This window comes from Telopea speciosissima, chromosome 10, assembly GCF_018873765.1.
Source record: "Telopea speciosissima isolate NSW1024214 ecotype Mountain lineage chromosome 10, Tspe_v1, whole genome shotgun sequence".
Taxonomy (NCBI): domain Eukaryota; kingdom Viridiplantae; phylum Streptophyta; class Magnoliopsida; order Proteales; family Proteaceae; genus Telopea; species Telopea speciosissima.
In genome coordinates, this window is record NC_057925.1 from 58,764,932 (window position 1) to 58,784,280 (window position 19,349).

Sequence of the window (19,349 nt, forward strand, 5' to 3'; positions counted from 1 at the left end):
AGTTTCTTATCTGGTAGTAGTGTAGTACCCCTCAGTCAGATCCCCCATCAAGCCATGGCGAAGCTCTTTCCAAAATTGATTGATTAGATGGAAAAGCAGAGAAAGCCGTAAACGTGGAAAACGTCACACCGGAAAACGACCCTACCCTCATAAAGAGGACTGAAGCTGTGCAGATACACCTTATTATCGTGTACTCCCCCCTAAAATTTTCACCTACCGTCTGATTGAGTTAGCCTTTTTCTAGTCAACATTTCCATCAATCAACTATTCAATTAACTGTACCATCATTATGAAACAGGTAACTGATCCAATGGATCGAAACATCTAATCACTGTCATTTCATGCTTTCGTCCATCCTTACTGGAGCTTGGGACGATCTGTGGGACCGGGTCTAAGTGGTCCTGAGATTCCTTCTTCTTAGATTCCATAGCTATTTTCTAATACTTTTCTTCCTTTTCCAGACTAGGGTGTCAAATGGTTGGTTCAGTCCGGTTTGATCGGTCTAATCCCAAAATTTGCATATTCTGATAAGATTTTATTGGTTTGATCCGGTTTCAGTTGGTTTTGGTTTTGTACTGATTTCCAAAAACTCAAATCTGAAACCATCTGATAAATAAGGCTTCGTTTTAAGCCCGGTCCGGATTCCCTATTGGTTTAGGTTGGTTCAACTGGCTCGAGTTGGGTTTTGAAACCCTTTACATTGTGATATTGAACTATGGGCCTGGGATCAAGGAAACAGTGGGCTAGTCAAGAAGCCCATGATGAAAACCTATGATTTACATTTACTACCAAAAAAGGCCAAGTTTATGAGAGAGTTGATTCAGGCCCAAAACCACATGGCCCATTCAGATCAAAGTCCATATGGGTAAACTAGTTTTTTTAGGTGAAGAAATGGTAACTATAGTGAAGGCCTGATGAAGAAACATTGTTCACTGTACTTGGAAAGTAGCATTGCTTCCAAGTCTATCTTTACTCATTCACAAAAGATATCATTGTAACATTTATGACTTAATGGGAAGAACTATGGGTCCCAAATCAATCTCCTTGTCTTCTAAAGGCTACAGTTATGAACCCTAAAAAAAAAAAAGGGTTACTTGTCGAATCACAATTGTATAGATCAAACATTAATCCATTTTTCATCTACATTATAGTGACAAAAGATGTCTCCACTAATTTCTCTTTTTAGGTATTGCTTTTAGGGTTGCTTCATATTCAAAACTTTAATGGGCCTAAATGAGGGAAGTCTCAAAGTTGATAGAGGATTGACTGACTAGTCCTTAAAAGCCAATGTTTTCAAGTATTCAAAAATTCTTACTGTTTGAGCCATTGAATTGAAATTAACACCAACAGTCATTCTTAATCATCCAATTGATGACCTAATCTATGGAATAATGTCTACTTTCCGATTGATCCAATCAAGCAATTACCGAACGGTCGGCACCATTTAGTTGCTTTGGTAAATTTTCATTCGACGAATGAACCAAAATCGCCGACCGGTCAATTGTAATCATCCGATGAATGAACCAAGTTATGTAATATCCTGTAGTTTCTTATCTAGTGACCCTTCAACATCAGGAAACTCAGTGGTTACCATCATTTTTGTCTCTGCAGATTTTGGGGCTTCAAAATATGATTAGAATTAGAGAAAGATAATCTGGTTTGAATTGAAATTAGTAGTTCAAATTAAGAAGAAAAAAAAAAAATTAAGCATCAAACTTAGCCATTAAGGATTGCTCTCAGTTTTGGCCATCTCATTACTCTATTTCATATATTCTTTTGGGGCCTTGAGGGTAACTGTAGGTGGCTTTTAAGTTGTACATTTAATCAATCCATGGTGGGCTTGGTGCCTCTAACAAGTGGTTCAGTGGTTCCTCTTCCCAATAAAGTTCAAGAAAAAAAATTTCTTCTCTTTTTTTTTTTTCCCTATTTTAGCTGATGAAACACTTTTCTTATCTTTTGCTTTTAAGTGTTGGAGTCGTTATCTCCCTCTACTACCAATATCCATCCTCTCATTTAACTTTGTGAGAATCCAATTAAAAGCTAACTTTTTTTCTCAATGGAGAGAAGGTAGGACAAGACCACTTTAATACCATGAATCCATTTGGAGATAGTAGCAATCAGAGCCCATTATTCTTATGTTCTCAAAAAAGACATTGTAGAAGTAATGGAGATGGGGCTACTCTTCTTTCAATCACAAAGTAACAGAATTAAATCTCAGACAACTCTTCCTAGAATTTAAAGAAAGTTTCCATGGCAGGCTCTGATGTGGACTATCCCCATGCTGTTGGTGCATAAATTTCTGCAATATATTGTTGTTTTGTATTTTCTGTTCATAGATTTCTGTTATGTTGATGCCATCTTGGATAGCACATGGCATGTTAAGAAAGTACTTACAAGAGATGGAACCCAATTGCCAGATATGTGAAAGGATTCCAAACTTGTTATCCCATCACAGCTAACAAATGAGGAAAAAAATGGGGGAAAAAAAAAAGGAATAAAGATAACATGTCAGCCTTTGGGCCTGGCTCCATAGTACAAAATCCCTTCACAACAACTCTTTCCATTACTTTCTGGAAGTGTTTGGAGACAAGTTTCACATCATACAGCTAAAATCCCTGTAAAATTGGCCAGCAACATGATAAGTGCAGCACAATTTGAAACTTTCTATCCTTTGCCATCTCTTTATCTGTTTTACTTCTCTGTTCATTTTTTTTTTCCTGATGATAGGAACTAATCCTCCATTCATAGTTAGAGGGAAGAAGAATTTGCCAAACACGTAATCCCAATCCGTTACCGAATGGATCAGAACAGCATAAATACATTGAGAACTTCTTGTCCCAAATCCAAATATGATCTCAAAAGCCTTCTAAGAAGCACAGTTGAGAAGATAGTATGCGTCGTTTTATCGTTACTGGCTTGTAAATTAACTGACCCTTGTAGAAACTTTTGGATTACGGATTCTTTAATTACCTTCAAAATGAATTTTTAGGATAAACTCAGATATATCTAGCTCAAGTTCTTAAACCAGTAGCAACACTTCAAGCATCCCCATAACCTTGAAAGCATCCCCATAACTTTGAAAACATCCCCACAAGCTTCTATCAGATCACCCAAGTATAAATGTATTACAGTAGATGACAATGGAACACCCAAACAAGCTCTCAACCAATACACTTTCTTTAAGTAGAAGAAGAATTCCATTCTGTGGATTCGTGGCTTTGAACTTCAAGATTGGTTATTAAAACATAAATGCTTCTTCATCAATAGACAATGACGGCAATTTGACTCATTATAGCTTAATAAGAAGAACTATAATGAAATTGGCACTGGATCATTTACGTACAGGTTGTACAAGCATACAATTCTTCCCCCTCCCCCCCCTCCCCCTCTTTTTCTCTTAGGTGGGTGGAGTTGGGGGATAGAGAAGGCAGGAGTTGGAGAAATACATTTCCATATAGATGACAACAGTTGGTTTCTCATAAGACAACATTGCACATTATAGAAGCTCTAGGTGATTACATGAGGAGAGAGGAGGAAGACCTCTGAACACATCAATAGCCTGCAAAGAATGTTTTGAAACATGAAAAAGCTATGAAGGGCTGATCAACGATTCCATTACAAGCTCATGTCCTTGGGCAAGCTGAGCTCGAGAAAATACAGGCTGCATTAAAAGCAGAAAAATGTGTAAGAAACATGAATGTGAGTGCAGGTAGGTAGGAAAACCAACCAGGAACATAAACCGACACAAAGCCAACTAAATAGGTATAATATAAAAATTTACCGACTTTTAGGACCATGGAATGGCGGATATACACAACACACACCAGACGCACACACCCAATGTGGGACTAAACCCACACACCCAGCGCACACAGCGCAGCTTTTTTTTTATGAAAGTGTAATCACACAAACCACACACCAATCCCAAAAGGTTAACCGACCTTTTGGGATTGGTGTGTGGTTTGTGTGATTACACTTTCATCAAAAAAAGGTATAATATAAAAATCTATCTAGGGTGATCTAATTATTTCTTTTTGACAAGCAAGTCCATCCAATATTCCTGATGTGTATGATGACAATAAGATTGTAATCTTAGTTAAAACTGCAGGAGGGCCCCAATCCCTTGGGTCTGATTGTGTTCATACAACATTAACAGTTAGAAAGAACATAATTCCAATAGCAGCAGATGGCATGACTCATGATAGACTTTCAAATAAGAAGTTTAAAAACAAGGAACATCTTAGCATATGAGAGAGTATAATATAGATTATGGACCATTGCAAAATGAACTAGATTACCTTGCAGACATGAAAGCCATTCCAAGGAACACAGCCTTGACTGCTTGCTTCTGTCCCGCGTAATCAAATGCCAATGGCAGCATTTCATGCAAAGTGAGAAAAGCCATTACCCCGCCAACTGCATGGGAAACAAAAAAATTTGTAAAGGAAAAGGAGAGTTGGTAACATATATTAGTTCTCGTTTAATGACTTGAAAGGAATGGGCCATGGATTGTACATCGAACCTGATCCGAGTAGGCCCTCAAGAATTTCAGGGCTTAGGCTGCTTGGGAATAAGTAAGCTGCAAGGAACCAAAACAAAAACAAAAAAAAAGAAAAATAGTTCAATGATTGCTCTGCCATTATAAGACAAAGCCCTGGATCAGTAGATGATTTCTGATTTCCAAATATTCTGAGACATCCATGACATTTTAGCAACGGTGAAAATTGTATGTCAGTTTTTGTTATATGCATGCAAATCAGTTAAATATGGGTCTAAGTTGGTCATCACCATGATTATCATAAGGTGATAATTATTAGCCTTGGCCTCTATAGATAAAAAATCCCACTTATGGATAGACAAGTGGATTATCAAAAATACTGAAATATGCATCAGAGCTAAAAGGTGTATCTTAGTTTTTGGCATATGCATGGAAATCAGGTAGATATGTGATCCAAACAGGTATTCATCCTCTGATGGATCGGAGCTATGAGATCCCTTAGGTCAATAATCAATAGAGACAGCCAGATAGGTGACTAACTATTTGATCCAACACATCCATTGGACAGCTCTCTATATGGGGCATGTGTGCATGTGGCATAGGCTCTGAAGGAAAGATATAGAGAGGATGCATGCAACCATCCTTGGGAGCTACCTAGTGGGGCTAGAAACACAATGATGTTAGGGCACACACATCATAAATCTCAAGCAAATTAGAAATTGTTTAAATATCTTTATTAGGTAAGGTTTATAAAGTAAATCCTCCTTAAAAGCAGCAGGATTTGAGTCAGGAAGTCTGGGGGAGAAAAAAATAAGATATAGTTAGGCATACCTACAATAACCACCCCGAGGGGCTCAGCAAAGCCAGAAAGCGTTGCCAGTTTGAAGGCCTGCCATTTGCTGTGGCATGAAGACAAAGTAGCCATTTAAATATGATACATCATAACATATTGAAATTGGCTCAATGCCAAATCTTCAAGCCATCCCAACAATTATTTTCATAATAAATAAATATCCTGAAATGAATTGTGTTTCCTTTTCTTGGAACAACCAGAAAAACTTCCATGACAATTTCATTTTAACACTTTTCATTTAATTATGGGATAAATTCAATTCTCCAATCTCAAACAAAAAGTTTCATTTCTTTTCTGAGATTTAAAAAGAAAAATAGAAGTAAAACAATGACGGAAAAAAAAAAGAAGAGGAAAGGCAGGATCAAAACTCAAATCACCTAAGAATTTTCCACAATTGAAAATTTGAAGTATCTTAATCTCAAACTACTTAAAAAATGCAGGAACCTTTACAAAAATGCACCAAGGCCTAACTGACTGTTCACAAGAGAGAAATTGACCATTTAGTCTTACTCTCATTCACTACGCCACCAATGCCATTCGTAATTTTTGAGCCAACAATACCATTTCATTAGATTTGAGAAAGCATTACCTCTGTGTTGCAAAATAGATAGGTAATGCTACAGCAACACCCTGAAAAGCAAAAAAATAAAAATAAAAATCTTGAAGAAGTTATAACCATAATCAGGAGTGAATTAGTTCATTCATCAATGTTTGACTGCAAGAGATCCAGGTTTTTTGCATGTTTTAAGAAAGGGAAAACATCTCAGGTATGAGGCTACAAGACCTGTAGACAGCTGTGGAGCCCCATTAGCATGCTATATCTCCCAAGTTTAGAGGTTCTTGACCCATCCATTAACATGTTTGACCTTAAAGATCATACCAAAAAAAAAAACAGCATGATCTGATTATTTCTAATCTAATCTAAATGTGATTGGTTGCAGATTTCTGAAACTATTTAAATTCCTCCTGACTCATTGGATAATGTATAAGAAACATACAGCTGTAATCACTTCTCAGTGCTTAATTAAATTCTAGATAATCTCCTACACCTTTATTACGAGAGATTCAGAAAACCATAAGACTGTTCTACAGGTATGAGGCCCCAAACTGGAGATATTGCCTTGTCAAACATTGTACATCACAGCATCACTGATCTGTGTATTATTCATGCAGAATTCCAACAGAAGAAAGAAGAAGAACCTGCGGTTCAGAGTTTGTTCAGTTCTGATTAGACTCAATTTTAAGTTTTGAATGGGTTATATGGGTCATTTCGATTGTAAAAGGCCAATTTTATAAGCCCAAGTATGAGGATTTTGAATCCCATACAGGATTCGGAGTTGGTTTCTAATTTTCTGTTTTTAGTTTTCTAGAAGATTTAGGTTATAGATTGGGTCTACATTGAGTTACTACTGTTTTGTTAAAGAACTGTTGAATCTGATTTTAGAAACTCTAGAATCTCTAGAATGTTTATATTTTCAGAATCCTTGGTTCTCAAGTTTAGAAAATTGGGAGAGTTTCTAATTTGTATGTTGTGTTAAGAATACAATGTTATGGAGTTAGTTTATAAATTAGTGGTTTGATTTGCTATGTAATGCAACGATTTGAGTAATTAAAAGTTTGGTTCTGTGGTGACTCCGAATGCTCCCTGTTGTGGTGATTCAGTAGGCTCCTGCTGGTGATTTAAGGAAACCCTTGGTGGTGATTCCAGACTTGCAGATCAGGTGTTCCTGATCCTTGCTTCCTTTTCTATTGTTTCTTTTATTTCTTTTCTTTCTCACAGTTGTATATCAGTTTCAGTTCATCAAATTATCTAGTTTCCTATCAATCTGGTTCTATCTCTATACCTGTGATCCTATCACAAGCTGATCTCTCATTGGCATACACTGGTTTGAGGTTAGCTCTACATTAATTGGTATCAGAGCTATGGAGGGACTGCAGAGTCATTACTTTGACAGTATGATACCAACGGTTGCCGAATTTCAATTGATATTGAAAGATGAGTGTGCTGGTTTGATTCCGCGTCACTACAAAACTTATGGTCCGGTTTTTTTGCCAAGCCAAGGAGAGTTGATGTAAAATTCCAACAGAAAAAGTAAAGGACCAATTCTATAAAGCCCAAGTATAAGGGACTAGAGTCCAATACGGGATTGGGTGTTAGTGTCTAATATCTGTTTTTAGTTTTCTAGAAGATTAGGTTGGATTAGATCCATATTGAGTTACTAATTTGGATTGTTTCTGTTTTGTTAAAGAATTGTTGAATCTGATTTTAGAAACTCTAGAAGCTCTAAGATGTTTCTATTTTTGGATTCCTTGGTTCTCATGTTTAGGAAGTTAGGAAAGTTTCTAAATTGTAAGTTGTTTTAAAAAATAGGACATTGAAGGGTTAGTTAGCCTATAAAATTAGTGGTCTGATGTGGCTATGTAATGTAATGATTTGATTAATGAAAAGTTTGGGTTTTGCCTTTAATTCTGTGGTGATTCAGTAGGTTCCTGATAGTGATTTCAGGAAACCCTTGGTGGTGATTCCAAGGTTGCGGTACTAATGGTGATTCTAGCCCTGCAAATGAGGTGGTGATTCATGATCATATGATCATATCCTCCTTTTCTATTGTTTCTTTTATTCCCCGCAGTTGTATATCAGTTTTAGTTCATTCAATCTGGTTCTCTATACTTATGATTTGCAAGCTGATCCCCCACTGGCATACACTAGTTCAGGGTTATCTCTGTATTAATTATACTATTTTACAATAATATTAACCATCATATCCGACAATATGATGCAATTTAGTTCTAAAAATTCACCATGACTATCAACATGTATCAATATAAATCAGTATTAAGCAAAAAAGATATTTTGCTTTCTTGTCTAAATATCATGCATTCTTATACTTAAAGATGTTTCACCTGAAATTTGAAACTACAGTACATAGCTTTTACGTCATTGAGCCTCATTAAATTTCTTCAGGACCACAGGGCATCAAATAAAATTTGAGATGGTCACTGAAATGGTTTGGTGCTCAAACAGAGTGTTTCTTGATTTTAATCCCATTTAATTTTTCCCCCTTTGTTCCAAGTTTACACTGATCTGCAAATCAATGATGCAATTTCAGTAAGTTGAAAGGTTAGATTTCAAATTTAGAGTAAGAAAAGGAGAAACCACTCTTTCCTGTAAATCCTGAACCCTTCATTATTTTAGGATATGCTATGCATTATTAGTACATTGTAGTAATTAAAATAGTATTGATTTGAACCCCATTATGGTTTCTATAGATATTGTTCAAGTATTTTTAGCTCCAAAATTTCCTTGTTCCATTGATTGTTTGTAGATATTGTTTACAATAGTATCCAACTATCCATAACTTTTCCCATGGTAGTATTATTTAAAAAGTATTTTTTCTGAATTTTCAAAAATATCAAACATACTCCCATTGTTTTATCAAAATTACACAAAATGTCAGTATTCAGCAGTTCCGACATGTTTTTAGCACAAAAATGTGTGACATTTCTCAGGCATGGACCATCAATTACAGAAATTCTGGAAGTTGGTGGAGCATCTCAAATGACTTATAACCCAAATGAATATGAGATTTAAATAGTCCAAAAGAGCATCCGTTTTTATCTAATGCGGGAAGTATGGGTATTGGAAACGGGAAACCCCAGTGAGGCAAAAATAAACTTTAAAGAGCCTGAAAATGTTACAAGTACTAATAACATAATCTTCTAATCAAGTACTTGCTTGAAACTATTGCAGGATTTCTTAAGAAAGAATTGTTCAGTGCTTAATTATGGACATCGGGCAAAAACCATGGCACCTGCACGCTTCTAGCATTCTATTCTTTAGTTATATCTAGCGCAAATGTTTTACATTTGCCACTTATTATAGTAGCCTGTAATAAAAATCTGAAAGGGCTTAACTTAATGGAAATTACAACAATCCCAAAGTGTGTATTCCCTTTCTTGCTGTATTTTCTGTGAAGATTGTTGTGAACTATAATAACAATTAAGAATTACTAACATACTGTATTGCTGACTGCAGTTATTGAAAAGAAAATCATACAAGTAGATCAATGTGAAACAAAAACAAACCAGAATGCTATTCAGGAATAACTTGCTACCATCTCATGTTTTAGAGAAAGGACAACATCTGTAGGTACCTCTGGGATGTTGTGCAAAGCAATAGCCAAGGCTAAGTTAAGACCAACACGAAGTCCCTAAACAAGCATTCAACAAACAGAAAAACTGAATTACCATTAGCAATTAGCATATGTGAACCATAGTTTCTCAAAGCTAAAAATGCAGAACATACACTCATTATGGAATACAACTAGATGTTAAAGTGATATTTAGTGGAATAATATAGATTTGAACAGACTGTTCTCCAAAGTACATTTTTTCCCATAGAAGAAGTCTTTTAAGTTCAAATTCATTGATAGGGTGACCAATGATTGCAGTCCATAGTGTGGATCATTGGTCAAAATAAGTAGCAATCGCATTATAACCCATAGGTATGATATCGGAAAAAGGAAGAAAATAATTTTTTCAAAAAAATATAGGATATACTTACACATGCAAATTCTTAGAAGATATATATGGCATAACATAAACCAGGCATAAGTTCCTATGTGATACCACCAAACTGGTATAATGTAGGGGAAGATGGATATCCGGTTTAAAAAACTTAAATTAGAGAACCAGATCTTCCAATGATGGTAACAACAAATCACAACTGGCTGCTCTTTGCTACTCCAAGCTAGCTCAACTCTGACTAGTTTACTAATCAACACAAGTGCACATGGAAAAAGGAAATGAAGTAAAATAAACTCCCCTGGTATAATACACAAACAGGGCAACAGTAGAGATGAAACACCAGATCAAAAAAAGAAACGAATGCATGATCATATCAATGTAATATTGAACAGGTGGTCATTCTATCAACTGTGAAGGATGTACTTTGCCATTCAGTTGTCAATAAAGCCACACAAAGACAAAAGAAAATTATTGTATTGAGTAAACAAAGAGGAACCACGCTAAACCACTGCATATCACTTGGGGATGCAGTTTCAAGACAGAACTTAGGAAGCACCTTCATTGATCCAAGGAACACTGCCATTCCCTCTGGAAAATTGTGCAAGCTTATTCCTGCAATTTGGAAGAAGTACCACATGAGAAAGACCCAACAAGGAAAGGAAAAGAACAACTTTTAGGAGAGGAGTCGTTTGAGTTCTCAACAACCAGTCTGATGTGCCCATCAATCCGTTACACAAAATTATCTAATAATTGGAAATACATATCTACGTACAATTCAGGACAATTTATTAAAAAAATAAAAAGAAGTGATAAAAATCAACATGGCTCAGTAAATTTCAGCCAACAATTGCGGTGTTGATACACTTCCAAAAGGAAGATCCCAGGTAACACACAAAGAATCAGCATAAGCATGGGACTGCTCACAAATTCTGATCCAAAATTCAATTTAATGCAACTCAGATATACTCAACTAAGTCTCAGCCTAACCATATGGTTCGGTTAAATGAATCCTTCTCAAAGATTCCACTTTATTTAGGGCCATAACTTCTGCCAAATCATAAATTATCAGGTCTTCTCTGATTACATCAACTCACATCCTTTCCAACCCTCCTTGTCTTTTCAGAGAATTCAACTTACACCGCATCACTCCTCACAGGTGCATATTTTTCTTTGTTGAACATGATCAAACAATCTCAAGCAACCAAAGAATCTAACTTAACATCACCAAAACATAGTAATATATTGAAACACTGGAAAAGCATATTCACAGATCAGCTAAGAGTTTTTTTTTTTTCGGGGGGAGGGGGGAGAGGGAAGAAATTAATGAACATATGTCATTTCCAAAGATTTACGTGTTAAATAAATGTATTTACTAGATATAGAATTTAGATGAAGATGAAGATTAAGGTATTAGTAAAATTTATGAGTTCGATAAATAAATTTACCAGATACAAATATTTAAATGAGATGAAGATTCAGACATTAGTAAACCTACTATAGTTGTTCATCCATATCTATTTCATTAAAGACTTATAGTCCATTGGATATTTAACAGGTTATCGCAGAAAATAATATTCTTCAATAAAAATGGATTTTTTTTTTTTGGGGGGGGGGGGGAGGCGAGGAGGGGGAGGACTGCGGAGCATGGGAGAGAGACAAGCAAAGAGATTAAACTGAAATAGCAGATAGGAGACATTGATTTCCGAGAAAAAAATTATAGAAAACATATGAGGCAGCTACGTAGAGAAGCTAAAACAAATAAATGATGCCTTCCATGGTCTTAAAACCAGACAGTTGACCAGAGACCATTTCAGATTTATTGCATTAAAAACAAGATGCATGATAGAGCCCTGTCCAACCAACTGGTATTCATGATTCATTGAAGAACTGAATAAACCGACCAGTTTATTCTGAACCTCATTCTTCATACCCATGGAAAAACAGGGCTTTCTTATTTTAAGTTTTTCCCCAAATCCCATTTGAAACCCGAAGAAATCTTCAACTTGTTCCACAAGAATGCACAAAAATTCATAAGCCATTTCAACCTTAAAGAAGTAAGAAGACGAGTGTGTGTGTGTGTGAGAGAGAGAGAGACAGATGAATAAACCATCTCAAATCTTGCAGTCCCAATTCAGCCATTATGATTCAACTGCCAACAAGCAATCAAATCTTTAGATCTGGATTTCCAGCATTACGGCGGGTTTACTCAAATACGGATATTGACATCTGTCAAAAGTTTGTTGTGTAGGAAATGAAAGTTCAGGAAGAACCTAAAAATCCCTCTGAAGAAACCCACTGCTTGTTTCAAAGAAAGAGCTTTGCAAATAGAACTTCACTTGAAGCTGGCTCCTATCTCTATTATAGATGGACTGTGTGGATTTACAGCACTCACCCTCTCATGACAGCAACTCTTATTCCAAAAGCAAAAGACAATAAGACTTTCCCACCAAAAAAAAATAAAATTGAAGAAAACATTAAGGGTTTGATTAGGATATAAATAGCTCATTGGAATATTCTATGCATGCACATCCAAACAATTACACAGGATTTTTATTTTTACGATTGTTAAAGTTCTGTACATACTGCAGGGGTAGTTTTGTCCTTCTCCCTATGGAATAGCTGGCGGCTAGGAGTTCTTGTTAGTGATCACGATAAGTTGTAATTAGAGTTGTATTCTAAGTAAGATTCCTACTTAGATTACAATTCATATCTCTGGTTTATAAAAAAAAGTACTGCCCACGATAGACAATCTATTCAGAGTCTATCGTGCTTCTGGAGATTCTCTGTTCTTCCTCTTCTTTCCTCATCTCTCTTCTCTTTTCTCTCTCTCTCTCTCTCTCACATCTTCAAGCTAGGTTACTGTTGATTACCAGGTTATCTATTGTAACAACAATAATTAAAATTTTGATATTAAATACAAGAAAGGGTTGACACAAATCTAATGCTAACAATGTTACCATTTAACCATCTAATTTGATCTTTGTTTTTCACTTATTTAGTCCATCTACATGTGTTCAGTAGCATAAATGCTGATCTATAACATCTTTATTCACATGGATAGATCTGCTAATTGGTGTAAAATGCATTCATACATCTTGGTTGTCAGTTTGTATGGCTATTATTACATGTTCACTTAGATTGCAGCATAAGATTTTAAGTAGGATTTTTTTACTGCGAGATGGGAAGGACTACTGTCTGTTTTAACTTCTAACTCTTTTGCTTCCCCCTTTTTGATAAACAATGACTTTTATTAGATGATTTGAGAACAACTAGAACCTGAATGTCAGGCCAAAAGCCCCCAAAACAGAGCAATGGCAAGAGTCAGAACTTTTAACTTGATTTCATCACCCTATATTTTAGTTTATAAGGAGTTTACAGGGATAAGCAACTTGAAAGTATGCATTGATGCCTCTTTAACTATTTCTGGAGATACCAAATATTCTCAAGTAGTGGGCGAGGCTTGGCGCAATGGTTAAGTTGCACTATTGCAACCTATTGGTTGCGGGTTCAAAACTTGAAAACAGCCTCTCCTGCGAAGCAGGGGGTAAGGCTGCGTACATTTGCCCCTCCCAGGCCCTACAGTAGTGGGAGCCTCATGCACTGGGATGCTCTTCTATTTTTTTTACCAAATATTCTCAAGCTCTTCTGATTTTTCCAACATCCACAATTTTGACAAAATATTGATTTAAAATTCTCTATCCTGTATATTTCCAATGTCACCATAATATGATTACTGACAGTTAAAAACTTCCAAGAAGAAATGGCAAGAGGAAATTCTTCGCTAACAACCTTCAATGTAAAGAAGCAATAAGTACCCAAAAAACAGTTACTGAATGCAGAGATTTAGTAAAAAGGAGAATAGTATTGCTCCAAAAATTGATATAACAGGTTATCTAAATATAAACTAAGAAAAATATAATATCAGGTGTGTAAGAAATTATCTTCAGGAAAAAAAAATTCAAAAGTATGCATAGAGGTGTAAACCCATTATCTACAGTAACTTTCTATACTTCTACTAGATTCAACACCATTAATTTGAATGATCCGAAAGCAAGAAGCATTTGTTCATGTCAACCTCTCCAGCAATTTAAACATCATTCAGTACGTGTAGTGCTCAAACAACAAACAAACACCCAATGATATGCATCTACATGAAAAGGAGATTTCATTTTCTCCAAAAATTTGATGTATGGGACACCTTAGTCATTTTTATTTTCTACCTAAGCCACTACAATTTCCACAACAGATGTTGTGCCAGACACCTAGTCATATCGATGCAATGGTTATCTAGGTATCCCACCAATTGGTGCAACAAATCATTATCAGTTTTGCAAACTAACTGGGGAGGCAATTTATGGAAATGGATTATAATGTCTACATACCGATTGCTGTGATAATTCCACTAAATAAAACTTGGCGGCGATGCTTTTTCATCAGATCCTTACCTCCATCATCACCATTGTTCTAAAATCCTCAGAAATACCAAATTAAAACATCAGAAATTTAGTTGGCAATCACTAATTCCTAATGTGCCTACATAGTTAGAAAATAATAATAAGGTCATAAGGGATAAATGGTGGGACAAACCTTTTTACTTCTTACATCTGTACTTGGAGCAAGGGTTGGTTCAGGGATGAAATTTGCAACAACAGCAAAGAATATAACACCTGCAAAGAACTGCATGACCACATGAACTTAAACCGAAGTAATAAAAGAAATATGAATAAGTCATGCCCCAGCTGTAAACCATTTAATTAGCAATACCCTGAAAGCTTATCTTACCCAAAGATTTCCTTTCAAGAAGCCAATGGAGTTCAAAGCATTATGTGCCAAGTCAAAGAAAGAAATACTCAGCATAAGACCAGCAGCAAAACCCTGCATGCAGAAATTGTTGGTATTCAGATGATTAGGTAAGTTACTTAGAGATGTACATTTGTATGGTGTTAGACTCCACATGAACCCATTGGTGTATTCGGATGTTTAGGTAATTTACTTGGAGATGTACATCTGGATGAAGTTAGACTTCCACAGGAAGCCGGTACACCCTGCAGTTATGGTGATGATACTGATGCTATGATGGTGACGATGATGACACGTCACGACAATGATAACAATGGCGAAATAATGATGACGATAAGATTGACAATGAAGGTAATTGAGATGTTGCTGATGAAAATGATGAGAAAAATGATAGGGAAAGAAACGTGATCTGTGATAATACTTTTTAAAATAGATATTTGACTAAAATCAAATGCATTTATAGAAACACCAGACACATATATCTGTTGAAGTAGAAGAAAGCTCATTTACTGTTGCAGCTTCGCTAGACAGCCTGTGAAGGATCTCACCTCATGGGAAAAAATAATTTACCATGTATTTCCATGAGTATCTATAAGAGTGCCTATCTAACATTACCCCACGTTAATAAGTAACTGGCATTCTAGATAAACAGATAGCATATGTTTTACTATAGTGGAGTGATTAAGACCAAAGCATCACCTGTAAAAGACCAAGCATCTTCAGATTGGGGGTTGGGTTAAGAATTACAACGAGTGCACCTGTTCCACAAGTCGACACTCACAATCAGATGACGTAACTACTGAAGGAAATTTGTGATTAATTTCAGGCAACTGTAGCAGCCATAATGCATGAACAAAAAATTATCCCACAAGACACCACCCTTTTCAATAAAGAAGCACAATAAGGAAACAACGATGTCCTCCTAGGGCATTTGGGACATTGGGATTGATACGGCACATTGTATATAAATACGTATGAACCCTGTAAGAAATTTTAATTTGGAATGTTTTATTTTGATACATTAAGAATACAATCTTCGAAGTAGGATCTCGTCCATCCTCCCACTGACAAAGGGAAAACGGAAGTGTGCAGATGCACCTCCTGCAAAGAAAACTACAGGTTGATTGTAAATCAGCTCGACCGCAGGCTGATTATAAATCAGCTAGGGCGCTCATGGGGTTTATTCTTTTCTGGGGCCATCTGCAAAACCCAACCAATGCAAGGGGTTTGGCCCTAGGCTCCATCTCGATCCTGTCATAGACTGTCCTCCTTAGGGGCACTTCCCAACAAACTCGTGGGGCATGACATTTGAGAATATGGAAGGGTGATGGAAAGATCACTAAACAAAGTCCTTGAGGTGGAGTAGGATCAAACAGGTACCAGTAAAATAAAGTATAACAGGACTCATACACGGTGCTGACAAGAGTAGGATAATTTTCAACTTAGGACAGCACAAATTCCAAAGTTCTGCACATTGAACATCCCAGGTGTCAAAGAAACAATCACAGAGTAGTTCTTGAGTTTGATTGAAAAACCTAGTGCCTCCATTTCTCCCTGTTCTCTTCATAATTTTCATAAAACTTGTCAAAACAAGAAATAAGAAGAAAATAATGAGTATTTATACATCAAATAGTAATTAGAAAAATGAAAAACAAATTATTGAACACAAAAAGATGATTGCTGAAATAGTAATTTGAGACAACCTAACGAAAATTTACTCCTTTTTTTTTCTAATTCGAGAGTATGGAAGAGTGATGGAAAGATATGGAGTAATGGAAGTCAATAGATGATTAATGAGAGGCGTCACCAATAACCAATAAACAAAGCTTATTTTGGAGCACCCTTTCCTTAAGATCCAGGAGAAGTTTTGTACCCGGCCAATAGGATGGAAGTTAATCACCCTTTGCCAGCTCAGCAATCAAGAGAGAGAGAGAGAGATAGAGACGGCCATCGATCACGACTAAACAAAGTCCTTGAGGTGGAGTAGGATCAAATAGGTACACGTAAGATACAGTATAATAGGACCGATACAAGGTGCAGACAAGATTAGGATAATTTTCAACTTAGGACAGCACAAATTCCAAAGTTTCACATTGAACATCCCAGGTGTCAAAGAAACAATCACTGGGTAGTTCTTGTGTTTGATTCAAAAACCTTAGTGGTATCACAAACCCTCAGTTCATCTAAAGGCACCTTTGAGACAAGAAAAAAGGATCATACTACCCGAGTTCGCATATATGTTTAATTCATCACCTTACAAAATTACATTATTTCTTATTTCTTTTCTTATAACAAGTGAAAAACACGGGTTACCGTTGGAAGCAAATCATTGAACGAGAGAGTACCAAATGGAGTAAATGAGAGAGAAACTTCCCAACAATATCACAAATGATCTTGCACTCACAAAAAATAAATAAGTGAAGGCAAAAGTACCAAAGAGAACTAGAATATTAGAACCAGAAACTGCATATACAACAAACAAATTAAGATTACTCGTACATGATAAATGGCCCTGTTCCTCACAATAATTGAACTAAAATAATATTTCAGAGAAAGAGCACCTGGAAGCTAATTCTTGCGAGTTCATAAGAATCAGAAACGAACAGCAAGCAAACCAACCGTTAAACCATCAAAGAATCAATTGGGGGGAAAAACGTAATCAAGCAGCACTGCTGACTACCCATAGAAAGAGAATACGAGGAAGAAGAAATTAAATTAAAAAATAAAAAATAATACCCAATTATCCAATATCGTCAAGACAACCACAAACAAGAAACAAATGAAATTTCGAATTATCTAAATATCAGCAAAAACAGCAAATTTATTTAAATAAACGCAGAAAACATTGGCTTCTCATACCTATCGACGTGCTCAATCCGCCGACAAGAGAAAGAGCGAGAGCGACCAAAACCTGAGAATCCATTAGGATTTTCTCTCGAAACGACAGTCAGTGATCACCGAACAAATCCTGCGAAAAGGATTCAATAAGGGTTCTAAGAGAACGGCGAGACAGTGAAGAAGAGGAAGATTGGTCGATTGAGCGGTACGATGAAGACAATGACGAAGCAAAAACAAGACTGAGAGAGTAAAAGTTGCCACTCTACAGGCCTTTCAAGTTTCAATCGAATGAAATGTCGCCATTTAAAACATCTGATTTGATATCAATCAAACGTTTACTGTGTAGACTTCAGAATCTTTAGATTGTTTTGAAGGAGAGAATCAGTACTCGAGAGGAAAGAGATAGTTTGATGGTCATCCTCAAGTTTTGTCTCCCCCTCCAAGTCCCCATTTGTTTATCTGGAGAAAGATTCCATCACGTCACCCCGAACGAGATTCCATTTTATTATATATTTTGTTAATAGTATTCATCCAATGGCTGGGTCGGCTGCATGCGCGCCGGCACTCATCCTAGCCCGCATGCAACCAGTTCAGCTGTTGGAAGCTCACTGGGCAATCCTTGGGCAATGGACTCGCTGGAGAGGATCCCGAATCCTCAAACCGATAATTTTCATAAAATCAAATGAATATCAAACTTTCGATTTTATTCAGTTCTTATCCGAATTTTTATTTTTTTAAAACAGGAACTATTCATTTAAACTTGTTGGCTATCACATGGCTTCAAAGTGGAAGGAACGTTTACACCTGTTGTTTTTGTTGTCCATGTCAATGAGTAGATGGTTGCAATTGAAGGCAAGGGCCAGATGAACAAAAACGCATGCCTCCAGAAATGATTCTCTCCAGTATAAATTACATAAGGTTCGATCGAGTTTTATTCTGATATTAGCAATCCTATATGTTTATTGTTCCAAGTATAAAATGGGCCATTGGAGCCAAGATCAAGTAGCAGGTAGGATTCAATCATGTTGGTTGAACCAGTACGTTTATTGCTTCAGCTATAAACCGAGCCATTAGAACCAAAGTCAAACAACTGCCAAGATTCAATCATGTTGCAGAATAGGTGAATATCTTTGATAACCTTTTCATTTGGTTCATCTATAGTGTCGTATATTTGGTTTAAGTGGAAATAACCTTTTGAAACAATTAAAGTTGAGAACGGAATTATAGCCTCGTGAAAATAGAGCCTCACAATATCAAATCTAACATTTTTTTACATAACTAAACAAGAAACTCATATCTTATCCAAAAACAAAACAAAAAAAAAAAAAAACAAAACTCATAATGGGTAAATTCACACAATCCAACAAAGACATATGATTGTAGAGTTTAATATGTTTAGATTGGGTTGGGTTTATAAGATTTATATTTTATTTGATCGGGGTTCAAACCAACATTATTTATGCTAAAACTGCATCGAATAAAATTTCGTTTTTCAAAGTTGAACCTAATATTTTCGGTTCGATTTTAAACGGTCAGTTTCAATTCTGTTTTTCGGTTCTAGTTCTATATTGACACTCTTACGTTCATGCACCCAATTGTATTCTCATTGGTAATCATTCTTTCAATACCTTGTTTTGCCACTTGGTAAACTCAGATTGTATTTTTTTTTTTTTGGTAAAGAAACTCAGATTGTATTGAAGCTCATGACAAATGGACATGTTACATCTAAAAATTCCTTTCACTCATATTTGATGGTGTTTGCTTACTTTGTCTATTCTTGAGAAGCTTTTGAATCTTCTAAGGGGAAAGATCGGCATATTAGACCACATAGTG

The 19,349-nt window shown here is 36.0% G+C and overlaps 1 protein-coding gene across 1 annotated transcript; it reads right to left on the reverse strand.

Moving 5' to 3' along the window:
* Window positions 1–3,434: 3,434 nt before the first annotated feature.
* LOC122643971 (zinc transporter ZTP29) lies at window positions 3,435–17,743 on the reverse strand. Its single transcript, XM_043837556.1, has 12 exons — window positions 17,538–17,743; window positions 15,378–15,436; window positions 14,661–14,753; window positions 14,466–14,555; window positions 14,261–14,342; window positions 10,435–10,490; window positions 9,506–9,562; window positions 5,941–5,981; window positions 5,330–5,397; window positions 4,523–4,579; window positions 4,299–4,416; window positions 3,435–3,661 (listed from the first exon to the last, which is right to left on the reverse strand). The coding sequence occupies exons 1-12, from the start codon at window positions 17,599–17,601 to the stop codon at window positions 3,616–3,618; spliced, it is 831 nt and encodes a 276-aa protein (XP_043693491.1). The 5' UTR covers window positions 17,602–17,743; the 3' UTR covers window positions 3,435–3,615.
* Window positions 17,744–19,349: the final 1,606 nt, after the last annotated feature.